The 22,059-nt window shown below is 41.0% G+C and overlaps 1 protein-coding gene across 1 annotated transcript in view; it reads left to right on the top strand.

Moving 5' to 3' along the window:
- LOC120979863 (vitellogenin-1-like) overlaps window positions 1–22,059 on the top strand; it is a 122,744-nt gene that overhangs the window by 23,403 nt on the left and 77,282 nt on the right. Inside the window, exons 4-10 of the mRNA XM_040408821.1 lie at window positions 208–459; window positions 8,120–8,281; window positions 8,374–8,522; window positions 11,951–12,104; window positions 13,957–14,114; window positions 16,579–16,738; window positions 18,227–18,352. Of these exons, the coding sequence (XP_040264755.1) occupies window positions 208–459; window positions 8,120–8,281; window positions 8,374–8,522; window positions 11,951–12,104; window positions 13,957–14,114; window positions 16,579–16,738; window positions 18,227–18,352 (1,161 nt within the window). The remainder of the gene's footprint in view (window positions 1–207; window positions 460–8,119; window positions 8,282–8,373; window positions 8,523–11,950; window positions 12,105–13,956; window positions 14,115–16,578; window positions 16,739–18,226; window positions 18,353–22,059) is intronic.

Genomic DNA, 22,059 nt, shown 5'->3' on the forward strand with positions numbered 1-22,059 from the left:
TGAGCCGGTTTTCCTTGAGCCCAGGGGTATGGCTTGATATATGGTGATGATGTCTAGAAAATAATTCTTACATTGGGAATTCAGCATAACCCAACATCGAATTTGAACAGTATTTGCAAAATATCTTTTCTAAGTGTCTTATAAAAAAATGCTTTTATTTTTCATCTTTAATTTTCTATTTTTATTTTTCTATTTTTTTCCTTTCAGATACGTAATATTGAAATTCAGGAATATAATGGGATTTGGCCCACAGATAAGTTTACAAGTTCCAGTAAGCTTACTAGACTGTTGGAAAAACAGCTGGCAAACCCAATTAAGTTTGAGTACAACCGTGGGCAAGTTGGTGATTTGTACATACCGAACGGATCATCGGAGACTACCGTTAATATATTGAGAGGTATTGTGAACATTCTGCAGCTCACCATAAGAAGAACCCAGAATACCTACATAGTGCAAGAGGTGAGCTGAAAAACACATTTATGTCTTTTAATGTTTTACATAAATTAAAAAAAAAATTGGTGTGGTCCTCTCTTAAAAATATAATTTAAAAAATAATGTGCATTAAATAATATTTTTTTTATTTTTAGGATTTTTTTTTCTTGTTCACATTTTTTACTTCATAATCTATATTTTTTATTTTATTTCATTTCATAGTATTTCTGTATGCATTTAAAAAGAATTTGGGGGTGGGCCTCCCATTAAAATATACGGTATTTCATTTAAAAAAATTAAAGTTAATTAAATCATGATTATTTTTTATCTTTATGTTTTTCTTTGTCTTTTTTATATTATTATTGTTGTAATTATTATTTACATATTTGATGCATTTTTTTATGTAACTAAAAACCTCATTTTTAGGCCTGCATACGACCGTTGTTTTTTTTTGCGTCCGCCCCAAAAAACAGATGCGGCATCCGTTTTTTTTGTAGGATCCGTTTTTTTCCACAGATCCCTTGTAATAAATGCCTATTTTTGTCCGCAAATATGAAAAAGTAGGACATGCACTAATTTTTTTGCTGAAGGGAAACACGGACAACGGCTGCGGAACACAAACGGATGAACTATCAGCATTTTTTTGCTGACCCATTGAAATGAATGGGTCCCCATCCTATCCGCAAAAAAAAACGGAACGGAGGCCGAGAATAACAACTGTCGTGTGCATGAGGCCTTATACTTTTGAATCAGAAAATCTTATCAATCTTTTTTTTCAAAAATCTTATTAAAATAAAAGCAGTGACTGGAATGATAGAGAACTAGCTTTCATTAAAGGCAAATGCATCGTACTGTATAGGTAATAAGCAGAATGTGGAGTAAAGGGAAAATAAACGAAATTATAATATTTAAAGGGCAGATGTATAACTATAAGAGAGTGTTCCAGCAGTGAACAAAAGATATATTTTTTTAAACGGCAGAATGGGTTAAAAATTAAGCTTTACTCACCTCACAGATCCCCCAGCTGCTCTGATTTCAACTGCCCTTTAATTCTTGGTCCCTACTTGACACACAGGAAATGGCTGTAAATACCCGCACACCCAATCACTGACAGGGCCGGGTCATCACTGTGGCCAATGATTGGCTGAGCAGTAATTTCCAAAGATTTCCTGTGTTTCAAGCTCAGACCAAAAAACACAGAGCAGAAGAGGCTGCTTCAGCTTTGGTAAAGCAGCAGTGAGGGATCTGTGAGGTAATGCTTTAAAAAATGTATCCCCAAAGGCAACCCCTTTAGGCTCCTATCTACCATGTGTCATTTATAATACTTATGTGATAAGAGGGTTTTGAGTCCATTCAGGGACTAAGGCTCGTATATAGATGCTTTCTTTGCACCCCCTATGGCTAAGACGTTGTTATAGGGGTTTTACTGCTTCAGTAAAACAGGTTTATTTACCTTTTTGTAATTTTTTTTTTAAATGTACTGTTATGGCAGTGGGTGTAGAATCACTGTGTCAACCAACAGATTTGGTTTTCGGCTATTCTTAAGGGCATTATCCTGGCAGTCCCATGGTTTTCACCCTTTAACCCTTATACAGGCATCTATCCTTCTCTGCAGGGAAACCACCAGGCTGCTACCTCCTGTTGTAGTCTATGTGTTATTGACAGCTAACCCATGGGAGTCAAAGGCACCGGTGCACGGCACAAAGGTATCAGGCAAAACTATAGGGACAGGCCGAGGTCAGGAGTATGAGCAATCTGACAAACAGTCTGAGGTCAAGGCAACTAGCAAAGGGTCAATACAGAGGTCAGGCACAGGTCAGGTCAGGCAGCAGAGGGTCAAAATCCAGAAGCAAGCAGAAGTCGGCACATGGGCAGACAAATGAATACGGCACATCTTTACAAACTAAACAACCTATTGCTCAGGCACCCTCCCACAGGAAAAGGTGCCTTAAGTACCAAAAGGTGACCAGTCATATTAGTTCTTACTACTGCTCTAACTGACATCTGACTTAACTTAACACACTTTTGCTCTAGCTTCCTACATGCTGAAAACGGGTTGTCTTGTTTGGAATATTCATTATGAAATATCTTATTAGGGAATGCAATTGAATGGGAAGGGATCTCCTGTTTTGCCTACCCTATTTGCCTGATCAGAGATCAGAAATAAAGAGCGTCTCTCCCTCTGGAGGACCTAGCATGTCCAGTTATACTTGCTTCTGGTTTCTTCACAGATTACAGATGATCGCTGGGGCTCGCAGCAGCGGACACTCTGTGATCAGTGTATTTTTCAGATATAAAAATTTTTTTTAGTTAAAGGGGTTGTCCACTTTGAACAGTCTATCCAAAGTGAAACAATACCTTAGAAGGTCATAAGTCACCAAAGAAGATAGCGGCCATTTTTGGAAATTGTACTGGTTTGTCGAACTTCAGCTCTTGATTAAGGCCCGTGGGGAACAGTTGTAGAGCACCATATGGGGTCATTATGAGAAGCGGGGGAACACATGCTGGTTAATGAGGGGGAGAATATGTCGTTGTGAATATATGAACCTTTGCTGCAAGAAAACATTGACATATAAGCAAGACAGTTCTCCATAAAGAAGGATTTGTGGCTGCTCGGAGACAGATGTTATCAGCAGAATGTGAATGATTGCTGGGAAAAAAAATGCTTTGTCTTGAGAGACTGGAATATGTTAATGAGAATCTGTATTTTAAATCAGGGTATGATCTTTACATCAGCATAAGAGAGGAAGAGAAATACCTTTGAGATGGATCACTCAATGGCAAGTGCAGAGGTCCATCCTTGAGATTCTGGGCAAGGAGCTTTAATCTGCAGAACAAGAAAGTGCTATGTGTAAGAATGGGGTCAACATAGGGCAGGGGTACCTGGAGAGATGATGAATGGGACATGCGGCCTTTGTAAGATATTTTTAAAAAAAGGGATAGGTTCACTTATTGTACCGAAGTGTAATATGTATATGTTAAGATGCACATGAAGGGCATATTGTTATTCCAAGGAGACTTGAGTCCTGAACACAGTTCTTTTATGAGCAAAGAGAGAGCAAGGTAATAAAGTAAATACTAGGCATAAGTTTCATTTCTTTTCAGAGGGAACATGTTTCTTTCAGACTAAATGCAATCCCTCAGATACGATGGCATATGCCGTATCACTTTGGAGTTATATGCTAAGAAAACAGTTCCTGTTCCAAGATATCGCCATTTCAAGTGTCCAAGCTTGATCTACTCTGTCCTACTGTACCTAAAATCTGCATAGCCTAGGGGAGCATACAAGTGCAGATATCTACCTAAAAATATTGGTAGAACATCTTCTGGTTCTGGTCTTCCTACCCATGAACTCTTGTAGGCATATGGTGGAAGGTGGCAGGAAGAAGGTGGTACAGTGTAGGGGTTGGTACAAAAGGTGGGACAATAATATTGAATGAGAAGTCTCAAGTTTTGTTACTGACTAGCTAGGAGTGGCTGGTAGGACACATGCTCATCGTGTTGGGTACCATGGAAGCTTGGAGTAGGCCACTTTGTCTTAGCCAATGTATTTATGGCTAGGGCATCAAACTGAATCTTTGGCCAAGGCGAAGGGAAGTTTGAAGATATCGGACCATGAACAATATTTATCATCCATCCGATAAATGTATGACTGCTGGCACTCCCACCATTCATGAGGAAGGCGTCCCCAATTACCCTGTGTTAATCACTGCTCCATTCACTTCTATGGGACTGGCAGGGTCCCACAGAGAGTGAACAGAGGGGTGGTCGCTACTGCTGCAGTCAAATAGGGTACTTGAGGACCTCTGTTCTGGTGATTGGTAGTAGACCAATCTTCATAGGTATGAGACCCCTAGTCTTCATACATATGTCCATGACCAGTTTTAGGGTAGGTTGCAAAAAAGGAAAACTTACTGCAAGCCCCCTACATGGGCTCCCTTGATATCACCAAGGGTTATTTCACTGACTATCAAACACTCTTCATGGAAATTAATATATACTTTTGCAAATGAATGTTGAAAGATATTAAAGAGTTTATAGATATGTAACGTTGCAGGTGGATGATGACAACGACACTAAGAAAAGTGATGCAATCTGCAATTCTTTACTGAATAACCGCATGATACAACAAATAATGTGACAAGTGCAACCAGCAGAATGTCTCTTAAATGCTACATGTGATCAGTCTCTAGAACCAATATTCAGTTGTCAGGGTCAACCGCAGCAATGCAAAGCAATCAATAATCTTCTATAGGATACAGTTCAACAGCCCTTTTTAACTTAATTACTTAGACTTACTTTGAGTTTTAATTGCAGCGCTTGTGCTGATATCACGCTGCTCCCCTCTTGCAATCCACTTCTCTGTTATGGGGCTGGAACACAGCTTGTGGTCTGGCTCTGTAACGTGACTTCAGCTTGCAGCCTTCTGCAGCTTTTTTTTCTCTCTGAACAGAGCAGGACACACTTGGTGGCTAACTTTTCCCACCTTGGTCTACAGACAACTTTCTTTCTGCTATTTCTCTGACCAGGACACACACCAGACTCTCTGTCTACTACAGTGTAGAACCTTTCTACTACAGTGTAGAAATTCGCCAACCGTCTCCTGAACTTTGCTTCCAACTCCTTCTTGCTGACACATAGCACCTAGACACCCTGGCAGGCCCCTCATGCAGGAGGAGTGCAGCCTCTCTGGGGGTTACAGATACCCAAAGTCAGGATGAAGACATTAGGGTTGGCAGGTTGCTCATTTCCAGTAGGAAATGTACCTTTGTTTTTGGGCTGCTTGCTTGACTGCCATTGGGCCAGAACTTTGGGTAAAAATCCAATATAAATGCAAGATTGATAGTAATCGAAATCTATAGTGTCTTACCAAGCAATATATGATTACCCTGACATAGGTGGAGAGGTAAATACTGATGTATGAATCGCTCCACTTCAAAATTGCATCTATTGATGGCTTTGTATCTGGGTCAACTGTGTAGATCCTGATAACACTGTGTTCCCTAACTAATAAAAGATGGAAAAACATATTGAAAGGGTACCTCAATAAAATACACGATAGGTGCTGCATAAAGGGTCATATGTTGTAGTCCTGAAAGTAACAAATTTAGGTTGGGATATTGTGAGTAAAACATAATACATGTAACCAAACAAAGGAATTCAAAATGCTATAAAGACGCCGTGATGTTAGAAAGACATTACAACACAAATACACATTGGAGACCTTGACATTAAATCTTTGAGGTGTGGGGATGAGTAGTTGATGTAAGATTAGGGTACTTTCACACTCGCGTTATTCTTTTCCGGCACTGAGTTCCATCCTAGGGGCTCAATACCGGAAAAGAACTGATCAGTTTTATCCCCATGCATTCTGAATGGAGAGCAGTCCGTTCAGGATGCATCAGGATGTCTTCAGTTCAGTCTTTTTGCCTTTCCAGGACGGAGATAATTCCCAACATGCAGTGGTTTTATCTCCGTCCAAAATTCCGATACACTTGCCGAAATGCCGGATCCGGCATTTTTGGGAGATAGGAAAACTTCTCTTGCCCTCAACATGTCTTCAAGCAGCACTGACTGGGATGGGACATAAGCTCTTTGTGGAGAAACCATAAATGTGTCCACTACCTTTGGTAGATCATCATTCTTTTAGATACCCAGTGCCTCCCGTTGACACCAATCGCTAGCATTTTTCTTGAGAATACACCCCCTCTACACATGACTATCCTACAAAATATCTACAGTATGTTCAACCACAAGTTTAGGACTGAACTGTTTATGCTTCTTTACTTAAAGGGGTTGTTCACAAAAGACATTTATCAAGTATCTACAAGGGTTCCATGTCCATTTCTACCTCACAGCATGACTACAACGAGGAGGAGTTTAAACAACCTAGTGGTCGAGCATGCATCTTGCCCTTCCTTTCAAAGTCAGTTTGACTCTTTCAGCTTTATCACCCCATCACCCTTAACTTTACTATTGGGCTCTTTGATTTTCAATGAATAGAGGACCGATTCTGAAATTCTAAAATTTTACCTATTTTGTTTCTTTTAAATAAATTTTGATTGTAGAGAATCGGAATTTTGTGTGATTCAGTTTGGGCTAATCCAGAGACAGCGGAGAGGGAGACATTTTTTATTTGAGTCAAATTTATTCAGACTTGAACTGGATTCTCTACTCCTGAATATAGATTTTTATAGCAGACCCATATTACAGTTTGTGTTCTATAAGGCCTGTTGGTCACGTTTCTGATGATCGACAAAACATATTTGACAGCCCCTCCAATTCTGATCTGTATGGGGCATATAGTTAATTGACATAGATACTGGAATTTCTTTTTTTGTCTTTTTTTATATTAATAGTTTATTAGCAAACAACCCACAACTTCACATAGTCTCGACATTCACTTTGGCAGACAAAAGGGACTCAATATTCTTTACTGTGTTCAAGGATGTCCTGAGCTATCCTGTGCTTTATTCCTGGGGGAAGGTCTGCTTATGACTGTCCCATTGAAATAGCACTTGCCAGGGGCTCTGGCTTCTAGGCCTTAGGCTAAAATCTCCAATCCTGCCCAGACTGATGATCCTTTCTATCAACTTTTTCATGAACAGTACATTACAGTATTCTTCTGGGATGCAGTGGGTCAGTTTGGACTGATAAATAACCTTGACTGTGAAGTGTTTTTTTTTTTTACTCTTGAATGTCCTGTCTGTGTCACTCTAATTTGTAGGTACCGTAGGTGTCTTTTATCTATCATTAGGGATTTTGTTTTCATTCTTTTGTTACTTTATTAAACTAAACTATGACTTTCTCATATATTAAGGTCAAATGACTTAATGCAAAATATTAAAGGGATGTTACTGTCATTTAATATTAGTGTTAGGATATACTATGGCGTTATGAATGGTGGGGGTTTGACCTTTGGTGCTCCATTTTTCCTGCACTTGCTCTTGGCCACCAGCTTTGCCTTCATGTAGATGGGACATGATTGTAGTTTGCTGCGTGGTTTGTGGAGAATCAGTGGAAAAATCTCTTTAAAGGAGTTGTGCCAAGTTTAGAATTTATCCACTGTCCATAGGATAGAGGATAACTAACTAAACGCTGGGGGTCCAACCACTAGTACTCCCACCAATCCTAAGAACAGCAGTCCCATTCCCCAGATCTGATGGAGTGGCAGGTCCAGCATGAACCCTGCTGCTCCGTTCCTTCTCTGGAACTGTGTACAGTGCTCGTCTATTTCCGGTAGTCCCATAGAGAATGGGAGTAGTAAAACTGGTCCAGTTGCCATCCATTTCTACTTGGGCATCTTAGAGGATAACTCTCCACTATGACAGCAACTTCTCCCTATCTAGGCCTCCGGTCTAAATAGGCAGAATTATGCCTATCCATTGCCATATCCAAAAACAGCACCTCATCTTTTCACGGGTTGTGTGTAGTATTACATCTCAGCCTCATTGTCTTCAATGAGCTCCAATGCCAGTCAACCAATGTATGAGTCTGGCATGGGAGCAACCATTTCTTTTAATCCTGTACTGTGTTACTGGTCTACCACTATATGCTAACATCTTTGTCTGTAAGCTTTGATTTAGTGGATGGTTATATTCAGTAGATGACGTCTTTGATGTGTAGTGCATAGCTATGTAGGGCATTATTGCGAAATTTATGGGATTTGATTTTTTTCTCATGGCAGAATGGCATTCAAGGCTTTTGCAATAACAACTACTTGATTCAAGAAGACCAAAAAACAAACCAATTGGTCATTACCAAATCAATAGACCTAAATGACTGCGAGCACAGGGAACAGATGGTCATTGGCAATGCTTATCTCCACACTTGTGCCAGCTGTAAGAAGGTAGGATCGTTCTGTTGAATGTTTTTCATGGACTTTTTCCTAGTTTTGTTGTTTCTTAAATGACAATTGTCTCTGTAACTTTTTTTCTTGAGAGAAACAAAAATTCCAGAGCAACAGCTACCTACAATTATAAGGTCAAGGGTACAGAGATGGGAGGTCGTTTACTGGAGGCAGAGGTGCGAGAAATCCACCAGTTCACACCATTTAATGAACTTGAGGGCTCCATGGTGTTTGAAGCAAGGTACAGTCTGTAACGCGATACATCTTATTAATGATGATGCCTATGTCTACTGTTTTGGGTATTGTTACAGCTAGTGATGAGCAAACTTCTCAAACCTTCGATTCAGCTGCTTCACCAAATTTCACAAAGAAATTCACTTTGTGACAAATTACTTCATCACGAAGCGCATTTCTTTTTAAGTAGCAGGTGCAATGGTGGGGAATGGCGATTTCGCTGACCCCTCGTAATTGAACCCCCTTAGATGCCGCTATCTGATATATAAATGGAGGCCTTTCAGGGAGGCCATCTTGATTGAAGATCCAGAGCAGTGCTTGATGACGCCATCACATTGCCCAGCGTGGTGATGTCATACGTCACCGCTAGTGTTGGGCGAGCATGCTTGGCCACATAGCAGTTCGGCTCGAGCATCGCTATGCACGGCACATGGCGGTGTTCAGCCAAATTTTGCGTGTGCTCGAGTGCGATGCTCGAGTCAGTGTATTTAAATCTAATTTAGACTCTATTTCTGAAAAGTTTTTGGCGGGATTCAAACTCACAACCTTCTACATTACAGCCAAGAATGTTAACCACTACACTATAGAGTTGCATGGTCAGTTACTTTAAAAAAAAAAAAAAAAAATGAGACTTCTGCTGTATAGGAATTCTTACTAATATTACTAGTATTCCTATACAGCAGAAGTCTCATATTTATTTATTTTTCAGCAACTGGCCATGCAGCTCTATAGTGTAGTTGTTAACATTCTGGGCTGTAATGTAGAAGGTTGTGAGTTTGAATCCCGTCAGAAACTTTTCAGAAATAGAGTCTACATTAAATTTATATATTTTATGCTTCTGATATATATGAATGCATAATATGTGGGAAACTACTACTGATGTTTTAGCCATAATATATTTACATATATTATAATATATTATATAGTCTAAATATATAATAATATATGTAAATATATTATGGCTAAAAACTTATATATATGTTTAAATTAAATTTAGCCTCTATTTCTGAGGGGATTTGAACTCACAACCTTCTACATTACAGCCCAGAATGTTAAAAACTACACTATAGAGCTGCATGGCCAGTTGCTAAAAATAAAATAAAATATGAGTCTTTTGCTGTATAGGAATACTTACTACTAGTAAGTATTCCTATACAGCAGAAGTCTCATATATATATATATATATATATATATATATATATATACAGCTCTATAGTGTAGTGGTTAAGGTTGTTTGCTATAATGTAGAAGGCTGTGAGTTCAAATCCCACCAGAAATGTTTCAGAAATAGAGGCTAAATTAGATTTAAATACACTGGATGTCCCCAAGCACTGACTCCATATATTGACATAACTATATATGAAGTCAGAGCAGGGACTCCTAAGCCGAACTAGAGTCCTGACACCCTCCCCTCTTCAGAGCAGGGGGTGCCTGGTTTAATGCTTGGGTTCTTCCATTGTGCTTGAGTGCTCTGTAGAGCACCCGAGTATCGGGAAGTGCTCTACTCGAACACACAAGCAGTTTGGTGCTCGACCAACACTACTCACAGCGCAAGAGATTTTGTGTGGGATTTTCAATCAAGATCGCTGTGGCGGCCTCTTCTCACTCAAACGGATGAAGTGAATATGTTTTTTTAGGGCACATCAGGGAAAAATTATTTGTTACCACGGAGCACAAGAAAATTCAGCTTTGGGGAAAATTGAATTTTCCCTGAAATTTGGATCGAAATCCACTTCGGATACTTCAATTTGTTCAACACTAGTTACAGCCATACTTAAAATTTCCCAAAGCAGTTAACCAGACTAGTTCCATACTTGGAAGAGCTCAGGGTCCCAACACCATTTTTGCTAACAATGAAATTAATATAAAGTAGGAAATCCTGTTTGGATAATTTCTACCCAAAAAACAAAGTGGATAGGACCAACCCAAGATGGCCCCCATTGTCCAAGGACCACTTAGAAGCTGCATGGTCTGCAGAAAATTAAACAGATTTTCCTCTACTTTGATATCAATGGCCTATCCTCTGACTAGGTCATCAGTATCAGATCGGTGGAGGTCCAACACTCGGAACGCCCATCCACTAGCTGTGGCCACCACCAGCACTGGAACTGATACAGTGAACAGAGCCAGAATCACAAGGTTCTGTCAACTGTCTTATCGTCTTCTAGGGTTCTGCAGCTCAGTTCCTATTCAAGTAAACAGACGGACGAATCTTCTTCCTGCTCCGTCCAGTGTATCAGTTCTGGCTCCGATGTTTGCCCAACACAGCTGATTGTGGGAGTACGAGTTATTGGACCCCCATCAATCTGATGTTGATGACCTGTCCTGAGGATAGATCATCAATATCTAAGTCCCGGAAAGCCTCTGTAAAGGGGTTGTCTCATCAGAGACAACCCCTTTCAGAATGCTGATCACAGAACGATCAGCTGATCACCCAACCCTGAAACCACCATCAAACAACATTTTTGTAGAGGGAAGCAGCTGCCACCCACCATTTCTTCTTTACTATTACATGTTGGTCCTTAAAATTAATGGCTGACCATATAATATATGGTCGGCTTGAGTCTGCCAGAACAGGGGATGCTCCTACAGAGCAGCTGTCCATTCTGGCTAATAGAAGGGGGTCCCAAATGAAGGAACCCCCTCTTTGTCATCTATATGCCCCGATATAGCATGCAAACAGGGATTGTCTTCGCAAGACTACCCGATTTGGGGGGGTCCAACACTCTGATCACCCATCAGCTGTGGCCACCACCAGCACTGGAACTGATACAGTGGACAGAGCCAGAAGCACAAGGTTCTGTCCACTGTGTAGTCATCTTCTAGGATACTGCAGCTCAGCTACAGCTAAATCCCCCGTTAAACAACATTTTTGCCGAGGTAAGCAGCCGCCACCCACCATTTCTCCTTTACTATTGCACGTCGGTCCTTAAAATTTATGTCCGACCATGTAATATAGAAGAGGGGATGCTCCTACAGAGCAGCTGTCCATTCTGGGTCATAGAGGTGGGTCCAAAATGAAGGAACCCCCTCTATGTCATCCATATGCTCCGATATAGCATACAAACAGGGATTGTTTCTGCGAGACAACCCCTTTAACATTATCTAGCTTGCTGTAGATAAATGTATAAGAAATTAGAAAAGGTGTTTCAAGACCAACCGCAGAGTACCATATAATTCGAAGCAAAACTATTCAAATCCCTGTCATCTACTTTAACCCAGTTTAGCAAAAATGCTTTGGATGAATCCTGCCCTAGATTGTATTGTAGAATAAAGCGCACGCCTGAGTTCTAGCAGCAGCCCCATATTTAAATGGAAAATACTGAGTCTCTAACAAAGAAGCAAATCTACCACTGTGCAGCAGAGGAGCTTGTTTTATTCAGGGTGTAGAAATTCCTATATAATACTGCACACGATTCATATCATTGTTCGCAGGCAGAGACTTGTGTTACAAACAGTTCAAGAGCAGATTCATTCGACCCCGGAGAATAATGACTATATTACCAAAGAGTCACTGCGCTATCACTTTGAGAGGAAACTGATTCAAACTCCTATTCACTTGTTAAGAACAAAAAACACAGAAAGCCAGGTACGTGACTGCCAGGAATATGCAGACCATTCTTCGTATTTCAATGCACTATGCATTTTCTTCCATTAAAACAAAAAGAAAAATTACATATAATTGGCGTCTGTGTGAAATGGCAATGCAGCTTGCCTAGGGACAGTTACGTTCTGAGATGCTGCCGTTATAAGTGACATATAATTGTGAATAAAAGGCGATAAATGTAACGTACTATAAACCCTTATCTACTGTAAAGCTACAGACACAACACAGTCTTCTAATAAAAAACTAACTGTTAAGTTAACAGTTTAAGGGTCTCTGCCAGCTCTACTTTGGCAGATCAGCGGACATTTAGGTCAATATGACCTTATACACAGTGGAATCATATTTTTTTCACCAGTACCTAATATCCAGAGTGCAGCACAGACAGCAGCTAGACGGACTGGGGGTGACTGGTAGGTTGTCACAGGTATCTGGAGCCATAATGACTGCAGTACATCCCTCAGCTGCTAGGGGGTACGTGGGGGGGGTTCCATAGAGCGAACACGACGATCGAGATGGTTCCACAGATGCTCAATTGGATTCAAGTCTGGGAATTAGGGGGGAAGGGTAGTACTTGGAAGCCTTGGTCATGCACTTCCAACCAATACTGGACATTTCTAGTTGTGTGACATGTCACATTGTCTTGCTGGAAGATCCCAACTGCTTCAGGGAAAACAATCAGCATGTATGGGTGTATGTGATCTGCAAGGATGGATTCATACCCAAATCAGTGCCTTCCACATGGACGAGTGGCCCAGAGAATGCCGTGAAAACCTTCCCCAGACCATAATGGTTGCTGGATGTTTGTTCTCTGAAGTTTCTCTCCGGACACGCCAAAGTCCATCCATTCCATGAAGCAGAGAAAGTGACTAATTGGAGAAGACAACCCTGGAGATTCAATTACGATACTGCCCCAAAAATTAAAGTCTGTTCTGCTGATGCAACTTTATTAGCAGAGGTGCAGTGACCATCCTTCTGCTTTGGAGCTCCATACACAGTAGGGTAGCTGTTGTATTAGACACACGTCCGATAGCCCCTGGTTCATTTTGGCAGTGAGCTGCTCCACTGTAGTGTGTCGTCCACCCTCGCACACTATCATAGCCGACATTTACATCAATGGCACGAGGTGCACCGCAGTTTCCTCACAATGGCGCCATTTGCCCAATCCCCATACACTTTCACCACAGCAGTAGAGAACAGTTCACAAACTGCAAAGTTTCAGAAATACAGCCACCCTTGGTCCAAAAAACAAAAATAATCCCTTTTAGCAACAAGGTATATGTGTGCAGACAGCCTATTGCACACATTATATACCCACCAAGCCAGCTCACGACACATAACTTTCCTTCACGAGCTACAAGCTGCGGACGTCGAAAGTAAGAAGTGGCCATAATAATGGGATTCGACTGTGTATGTGACAATTTATGCATTTTTGCCACTGGTACGATAGACAATTGCTGCGCAAATCTATTGTGCACAGTTGTTGGGATTGTAAGAGTTAATGACGATTGAACCTGTCATCTGTGGTCAGTTGTAGGATACATTGGATATGTTAAAAATAACAACATATTCCAGGATATTAATATTTCTATAGATAGTCAATATCTGATCTGACACCCCAACAACCAGCCATAGAGTAGCTCCGGCAGGGGACGTAGGTGGCAGAACTACACAGTTCTGTCTACTATACAGGTGAAACTCGAAAAATTAGAATATCGGGGTGTCGGACCCACGCTGATCAGATATCAATGTCCTTTCCAGAGGATAGACCATCAATAGTAAAATCCTGAAATACCTCTTTAACCATCTTGTACAATTATGTTCTGTTCTCTTACAGATTAATGAACGTATGCATCAGTTAGTACAAAACATTGTAGGACCGTCGTCTAAGTTATCTCCAGAGAAGTATATGGAAATGGTGCATCTTTTGCGAGTATCAGACTATGAACATCTCGAAAGCTTATGGAAACAATATTCTGGAAGGACTCATTACAGGTAAAATGGAAAATTTGTATCATGCATACTAGCAAATTTTTTATTTTATTTTTTTTGTTTGAGGTTAAATAAAACTTGACCATATCACAGTTTAATTGGGTCAGGCAATGGGATATCCTTATACTGTACATATGTGCCATGTAGGGTTAACAACCTTATTACTGAAAATAAAGATGAGCGAATTTCATATTTTGAAATTCGTTCACGCTTCGTTTACTGGTAAAGGGTGAATTGTGTTATGGATTCCGTTACCACGAACCATAACGCAATTCTATGACGGAATGCATACGGAGGCATTCCGTTATTAATTCCGTCATAATAGAAGTCTATGGGCTGCAAAACTGATCCATCCCGTTTCCATTATGCAGGGGAGGACTCTCTATCATGACGGAATGAATAACGAATGCCTCTAAAAATCAATAAATAAAATCAATAACTAAGACGACTAGAAAAAATATTTCTTCTCCCAATGTTTTTGTCACTTAAAGGGGTATTCCAGTTATATTCAAGTTATCCCCTGGTTCAGCACATACTTTTATGAGACCTAATAGAGTTTATTTTTTTAGACGGCAAAAATTGCATACATTTCGTGGGACAAACTACAGTAGAATCCTGCGTTAGTTCGTTTGTGTGACCTTGACCTTTGACCTTTCCTTGTTTCCTTGTAAATTTCAATCACATAAGGAACTTTATTTTTTGTCCCTCCTTGAAAGGCGTTTTCCAGGACTTAGATATTGAGTTAGGTATTGATGACCTATCCTCAGGATAGGTGATCAATGTCAGTTCGGTGGCGCCCCTACCGATAAGATGTTTCCGCCATCTCCGTACACTGTGTACTACAATAAAAAGAAGGCACAGCAGAAGATGTTACACAGTATGTGAAAGTACATCAAATACATCTTGGCATACATCAAAGACATTTAAATGTGTCGATGATCTATCCTCAGTGGGGGTCCGACGCCTGGCACCCCGACCCATCAGCTGTTTTAAGTTGCTGCAGGGACAGAAATTACACACTGAACAGAGTAGAAGAAGACAGCTCCATGCGCTGTGTAGTGGCCGTGCTGAGGTACTACAGCTTAAGTGAATGTACGCCGGCGCACGCCGACGTATGTCTAGATATATTTGATGTACTTGGATGGATAACGTCTTCTGCCATATTGCAGTTGCATTTCTCAATCACTAATTATTCTAAGAAAAATCAAAGAATCACATGAAATTTTTTCAGACCAAAGAGCAATTTAGCCCTAAAGTGGCAAGATCGATATATTAGTGTGCATGGATGTGTCCAAACTCTCCGGTGATGGAAAATATAAGAGTAAGCAAAAGCATGTTAGATTTCAACATCCCCGATCCTTTGTTCCTGCAGGAGATAAGAAACCGCCAGAGGGACCTGGCAGCGCCTTATTGCCTGCCCCCCCCTAGAAAAAAAAAAAAAAAACAGGCACGCTTGGCGGAGATGCAATGGCTTACTTGCAAATTGAAAAGTTTAACGTCAAACAGACCATATTATTTTTTAAAAAGCTGAATAAAACTATTAAGGTATTTTATCCGGATTAAAGGGAGTCTTTTCAGTCCTATCCAAGGGCAGCAGAAGCTGGTGAAGGAGACCCTGATTAAAACCCTGGGTCACTTCCTTTTTTTTTATTGAGTTATTTTCAAAAAACCAATAGTGAGAAGATCCAGCACAAGCCCAGCGCTGGTGTCCTGATAGTCATGAGCTGTGTCCAGGGGCATAGCTAAAGGCTCATGGGCCCTGGTGCAAGAGTTCATCTTGGGCCCCCCCTTCCCTCAGTGCTTTGTGGCCAGGGATAGGAAAGCACATAGCCTTCATGCTGCCTGAGGCAAAAATTGAAACGGCACCCCCCCCCCCCCCTTCCCCCAATGCCTAATTCTTGACCTAACCTCTTCCCTTAGGCCAGAGGTGTAACGGCCGGCATGCACTCTCTATAATACCTGTGTCTTCTTATGTGGCAGAAGGATCTTCGGGCCCCATCCGGCTCCTGGGCCTGGTAACGACTGCTACCTCTGCACCCCCTATAGCTACACCCTTGGCTGTGTCTGCTCCCACCAGCCCATGCATGATTGACAGCTCTCTTCTTCTACTGTATACAGGAAGAAATTAGAAGGGGGAGAGCAAGGAGCTCATGTATATGAGGACTTTCCCCGGAGCTACTCCGTTTTAAGACTATGTCTGGGTCAAAACAAGTAACTGACCCTGCGATTCAACCAGTATGACACAACGGAATAGAAGAGCTGGGTGCAGGTGCAATAGTCAGGAGAATAGTCAGGAAGGATTTCATTTCCCCACATCACTCCCGCAGGGGAAATGAAGTATTACACTTGAAGGTTCCCCATTCTTCCTAGTGAGTGATATCTGCTAATCTTTGTGCCTATGAGGTCCAGTTGACAGAATTTTACTATATCTATTTTTCAGAGTGTCCTTTGTGTCTTTTCTTTGCAGACGCTGGTTTTTAGATGCAGTTCCAGCCATCGGTAATCATTTGTCACTAAGGTTTTTAAAAGTGAAGCTCCAAGAACTCAGCGAGTTTGAAGCAGCACAGGCTGTACCACTGGCTTTACATTTAATTAAAGCGGATCGGGAAGCAATAGCAGAAGCTAAGGTACTGAACATCATGTCGTAGTTCATCTAAACTGAATTCTTGAAAGTCACACTTTGTAGTTCTCTCTACTTTCTTTCTACTGCTGAATTATAGCATCATAGTGATGTTCCAATGGAGCCCTGTCTGTGTTGAATCTCCCATAGGTTGCAATGGTAATTCATTGCAGTCTATGGAAGAAGTGATCTGTCAATTGTATGTTCAAGTCCACTAAGGTTACTTAAAAAAAATTGTTAAAAAAATTGTACAAATTCAAATCACCATATTAAAAATAAAAAAAGATGAACAATAGCATACAAAGATCATAGGTATTGCCATGTTCCAAAATGTCCATACTATTAAAATATAAATGTATTAATCCCATACAGTGAATGCCACAACGAAAAAAATAATAATTTGCTGATTCACCAATTTTTGTTACTTATGCTCCCCAATTTTTTTTATAAATATGATCAAAAGCTCATACACAATCCAAAATGGCATCAATATAAACGAAAGTTAGCACCACAAAAATAGAACCCTCGCACAGCTCTCTAGACATAACAATAAAAAAATATATATGGAGGTCAGAATATGACGATGCAAAGAAAATAATTATTTTTATCAAAGATTTTTTTTTTTATGTATTGAAACAAAAATAAAAACTCTATAAATGTGGTATTGTTATAATTGTACTGACTCGGAGAATGACAGAACAGGTCAGTTTTACCACACATGGTATGCCACAAAAACGAAAGCCATAAAACTGTGACAGAATTGCGTTTTTTGGTTTGTTTGTTTTTCAGTTCCACCCAATTAGATTTTTTCCAGGTTCCTATTATATTGTATGCAATTTTAAATGGTGCCATTAGAAAGTATAACTTGTTCAGCAAAAGAACAAGCCATCATACAGCTACAGGTGAAACTCGAAAAATTTGAATATCGTACAAATTTCATTTATTTCAGTAATGCAACTTAAAAGGTGAAACTAACATATGAGATAGACTCATTACAGGCAAAGCAAGATATTTTAAGCCTTTATTTGTTATAATTTGGATGATTATGGCTTACAGCTTATGAAACCCCAAAGTCACAATTTTGAGGTCCCCTTTGCTCAGGGGGTATGGATTAATTAGCGGACTAGAGTGTGACACTTTGAGCCTAGAATATTAAACCTTTTCACAAAATTCAAATTTTAAGCTGCTTTAATGCAATTCCTTTTAATTTGCATTACTGAAATAAATGGACTTTTGCACGATATTCTAAATTTTCGAGTTTCACCTGTATGTGAATTAAAAAATTAAAGAAACATTGCTTTTGGAAAGACAGGGTATAAAAAACGAAAATGCAAAAACAGAAAATCGGAGTGTCCTGAAGCGGGTATATATCCTATGAATGATGTTCCTAATATATCTATGAGTGTGATTTTGGGATTAATTTCTGCTCACTCTCATTTCTCATGACCTTTCTAATGAGAATAAAACATAACATAGTTTTCTTTACGCATTATAGTCCTTGCTGGAGGCGGTAAAGTCTAGACGTGGTTTTTTGCTACGGAAAGTAACCTACCTTGCGTATGGATCATTGGTTTATAAATTTTGCAGCACGGTGGATTTCTGCCCAGAAGAAGCTCTGCAGGTAATTACCACAACATCTGATGATGCATTCCTAACATTAGTGACCATGCTTGGCCAGTACAGGTACCATAATCATTGTGCAGTATCACGCATGCTGTTGTGAAGAGTCTTAAAGGGGTATTTTAGGATTTTACTATTGGATGACCTAAGCTCAGCATAGACCATCAATATACAATTGTCGGGGGTCCCACACCCTGCTGATCAGCTCTGGAGGTCGATGTCGAAACTACACAACCCATCCACAATATAGTGGACAGACCTGGGTACTGCAACACTGGTCCACTCCAGTAGCCAGCTCTCCCCATACACAATAGACAGAGCTGTGCAGTTCTGGTGTCCACTTCCAGTACCAGAGCTGCAACAAAATAGCTAATTGTGTGCGAAGTGCAGAGTGCAGGACCCCCACCAATCAGATATTGATGGCCTAACCTGAAGAAAAGCCATCAACAGTAAAACCATGGAATACCCCTTTAAAGGAGAAATATTTTCTGGTCCTTGACTTCAAATGATTATTCTTCTCTAGTGTACTATTGAGGCTGAAATAAGAAATGTGGATTAAACATGAGTAGAAATAGTTTGTATTTTTAAAATGCCCCACAAACAAGTTTAATGCCCACTTTTTAATATTATGCCAGTTTAAGAAGTTACTTTCTATCCTAAATAATAATTTAATATATCTTTACAATGCTCGTAGTTTTTCTGATACAAAGCCCCAAATCCTCAGCACAGACATAAATGACACCTGCAACCACCACTAGGGGGAGCTTAAGAGCTTAGTGCATACTGCTGTACAATTATGTTCAATTTAAGGTCCCCCTAGTGGTGGCTGTAAGTAGCTAGCGTTATATAATTTTTCCCTACGTCTACACAATAGGTTTGGGGCTCCATATCTTGAAGTCTGTGGGACTATTCACATGTCCAGTGAATAACCGACGTAAAAAAATAGGACATGTCCTATTTTTGACCATTTTCCTGGCCAGACGGACGCCATTGAAATCAATGTGGCTGTTTTTAATGGTCGTTATAGAGGAATGCACCCGTCTAACAGCCAGTGAAAAAATGGCCTTTTAGGGGTTAGAATTAATACCTCAACCACTCAACCACTTGCACGCACAGAGGCAGTTGCTCCTCTCTTGATGCTAAAGGACCTGCGTTCCCATCGTGATGATGTCACCATGCGTTCTCCCAGCATGGTCCTTTGGCATCAAGAGAGGAGCAACTGCCTCTGAGTGTGCAAGTAGATGAGTTTACTTTCACATCTGCAGCAGTGCCATCTGGTCGCCAGTTCCAGCAGAGAATGCCAGGAATCAGATGGACACAAACCGCGGGTTTCTGTCCGGTCGATTCCCTTCATATTCGACGGATTGCAGTCGGATCTCCACTTTACCCGATTATAGTTAATCGGTCCGGTGGGCAGTTCCGGATTTGGAGAATTCCTGGCAGGTTGTTCTCTGTTAGTCCATGCCGCAGATGTGAAAGTAGCCTGAGGTGAGTCATTTATATATATTTTTGCATTATTAATGCTGGGGGCCACTTTGGGGGACATTATTAATGCTGGGGGCCACTATGGGGGACATTATTACTGCTAGTGGACACTATGGGAGACATTATTAATGTTGGGGGCCACTATGAGAGACATTATTTCTCTTGGAGGCCACTATGGGGACATTGTTACTACTGGAGGTCACTATGGGGACATTATTAATGCTGGAGGTCACTGTGGGGACATTATCACTGCTGGAGGCCACTATGATGGACATTATCACTGCTGGAGGCCACTATGATGGACATTATTACTGTTGGAGGTCACTGTGGGGACATTATCACTGCTGGAGGCCACTATGATGGACATTATCACTGCTGGAGGCCACTATGATGGACATTATTACTGTTGGAGGTCACTGTGGGGACATTATCACTGCTGGAGGCCACTATGATGGACATTATTACTGCTGGAGGTCACTATAGGGACATTATCATTACTGGAAGTCACTATGGGGACATTATCACTGCTGGAGGTCACTATGGAGACATTATCACTGCTGGAGGTCACTATGGAGACATTATCACTGCTGGAGGTCACTATGGGGACATTATCACTGCTGGAGGTCACTATGGGAACACTGTTACTGCTAGAGGAGAGGTCACTATGATTTACATTATTACTGTTGGAGGCCACTCTGGGGGACATTATGTATAAGATCACTGAAAAAATAATGGATAAAGGTAAGTATCCAAAAACTAATATCACTGCCTGAAAGGATACAAATTTTTTTTTTAATAATAATAATAAATCTTTAATAAAGGGTGCCCTCAATATTGCAGGCAATACCTTCAAATACACTGTGTGTGTGTGTATGTCAGGGGAGGATAAAACACTAAAAAGCAATTATCCATCACTTCATGGTAGTTTAAGGGGTTCTGCAGTTTTTTAAAACTGATGATCTATCCTCTGGATAGATCATCAGCATCTGATCGGTGGGGATCCGGCATCCAGGACCCCCGCCGATCAGCTGTTTAAGAAGACAGCGGCGCTGGCAGTGGAACCGCGGCCTTCTCGCGGAACCGCGGCACGCTGGCAGTGGAACCGCGGCACGAATATTCAAATCACGAATTTTAATTGCGAATATCGCCACTTCGAGAATTCACAAAGATTTAGAATACAGTGCTATACAGGGGCGTTGCTAGGGTCTCGAAAGATCCAGGGCACAAGCCCCAATGCATATTGACCAATTCTCGAAGTCGACCAACCGACCCCACCCCCCACCACCGCAAACACTAGCACTGAAGATATTTTACTGTACTTGCTATACAGCTATACCTCTCACATCCAGTTTCCCCCAGGTGACGTCTCCTCTCATGTAGATCTTCTCTGTCATCATCTTCTCCATTCGGTCCGGACAACTTCTCTCAGCCGCCTTGTCTCTGCAGAGTGTGACACACGGACATCTTAAGTTCCTTACTTTTCTGTACCCCCAAATACTATTCTGAAAAAAAAATTGTGCTCCCCATAGTAACAGTGCTCCTCATAGTCCCACCAATAGTAATTCCCTTCTAGAATGCCCTCATTAGTAATACTGCTCCCTATAGTGCCCCCAACAGTGATAGTGGTCCCCAAGAGTGCCTCTATTAGTAGAAGAGCTCTCCAGTATTAATAATGCCCAAACAGAGCCCCACAGCAGAAATAAGGCCCCCTATTGTTCCTCCAGTGGTAATAAAGCTATCTACAGAACCCTCAGTAGTAATAAGGCCCCCCATTGTGCTCTTAGTAGAAATAATGCGGATCTATAAGTCCCTCCTATAGAGCCCCCAGTAGTAATAAGAACGCCTAATGTGCCCTGGATTTAAAATGCCCCCACAGTGTCTCCATATTTATATTGTCGCCCCCTACTGTTATAATGCTCACCCTGAAGTGCCCCAGTATTTATATTGCCCCCTACTGTTCAAATGCCCCTACAGTGCCCCCAGTATTCATATCACCCCCTACTGTTATAATGCTCACCCTGACGTGCCCCAGTATTTATATCACCCCCTACTGTTATAATGCCCCTATTGTGCCCCCAGTATTTATACTGCCCCCTACTGTTATAATGCTCACCCTGAAGCGCCCCAGTATTTATAATGCCCCTGCAGTGCCCCCTGTAGTTATATTCCTCCGTTTAGTGTCCTCAGAAATTATAATTCCTCAGCCCCTCCACCATACAGTCC

Source organism: Bufo bufo, chromosome 9 (assembly GCF_905171765.1).
Source record: "Bufo bufo chromosome 9, aBufBuf1.1, whole genome shotgun sequence".
NCBI lineage: Eukaryota > Metazoa > Chordata > Amphibia > Anura > Bufonidae > Bufo > Bufo bufo.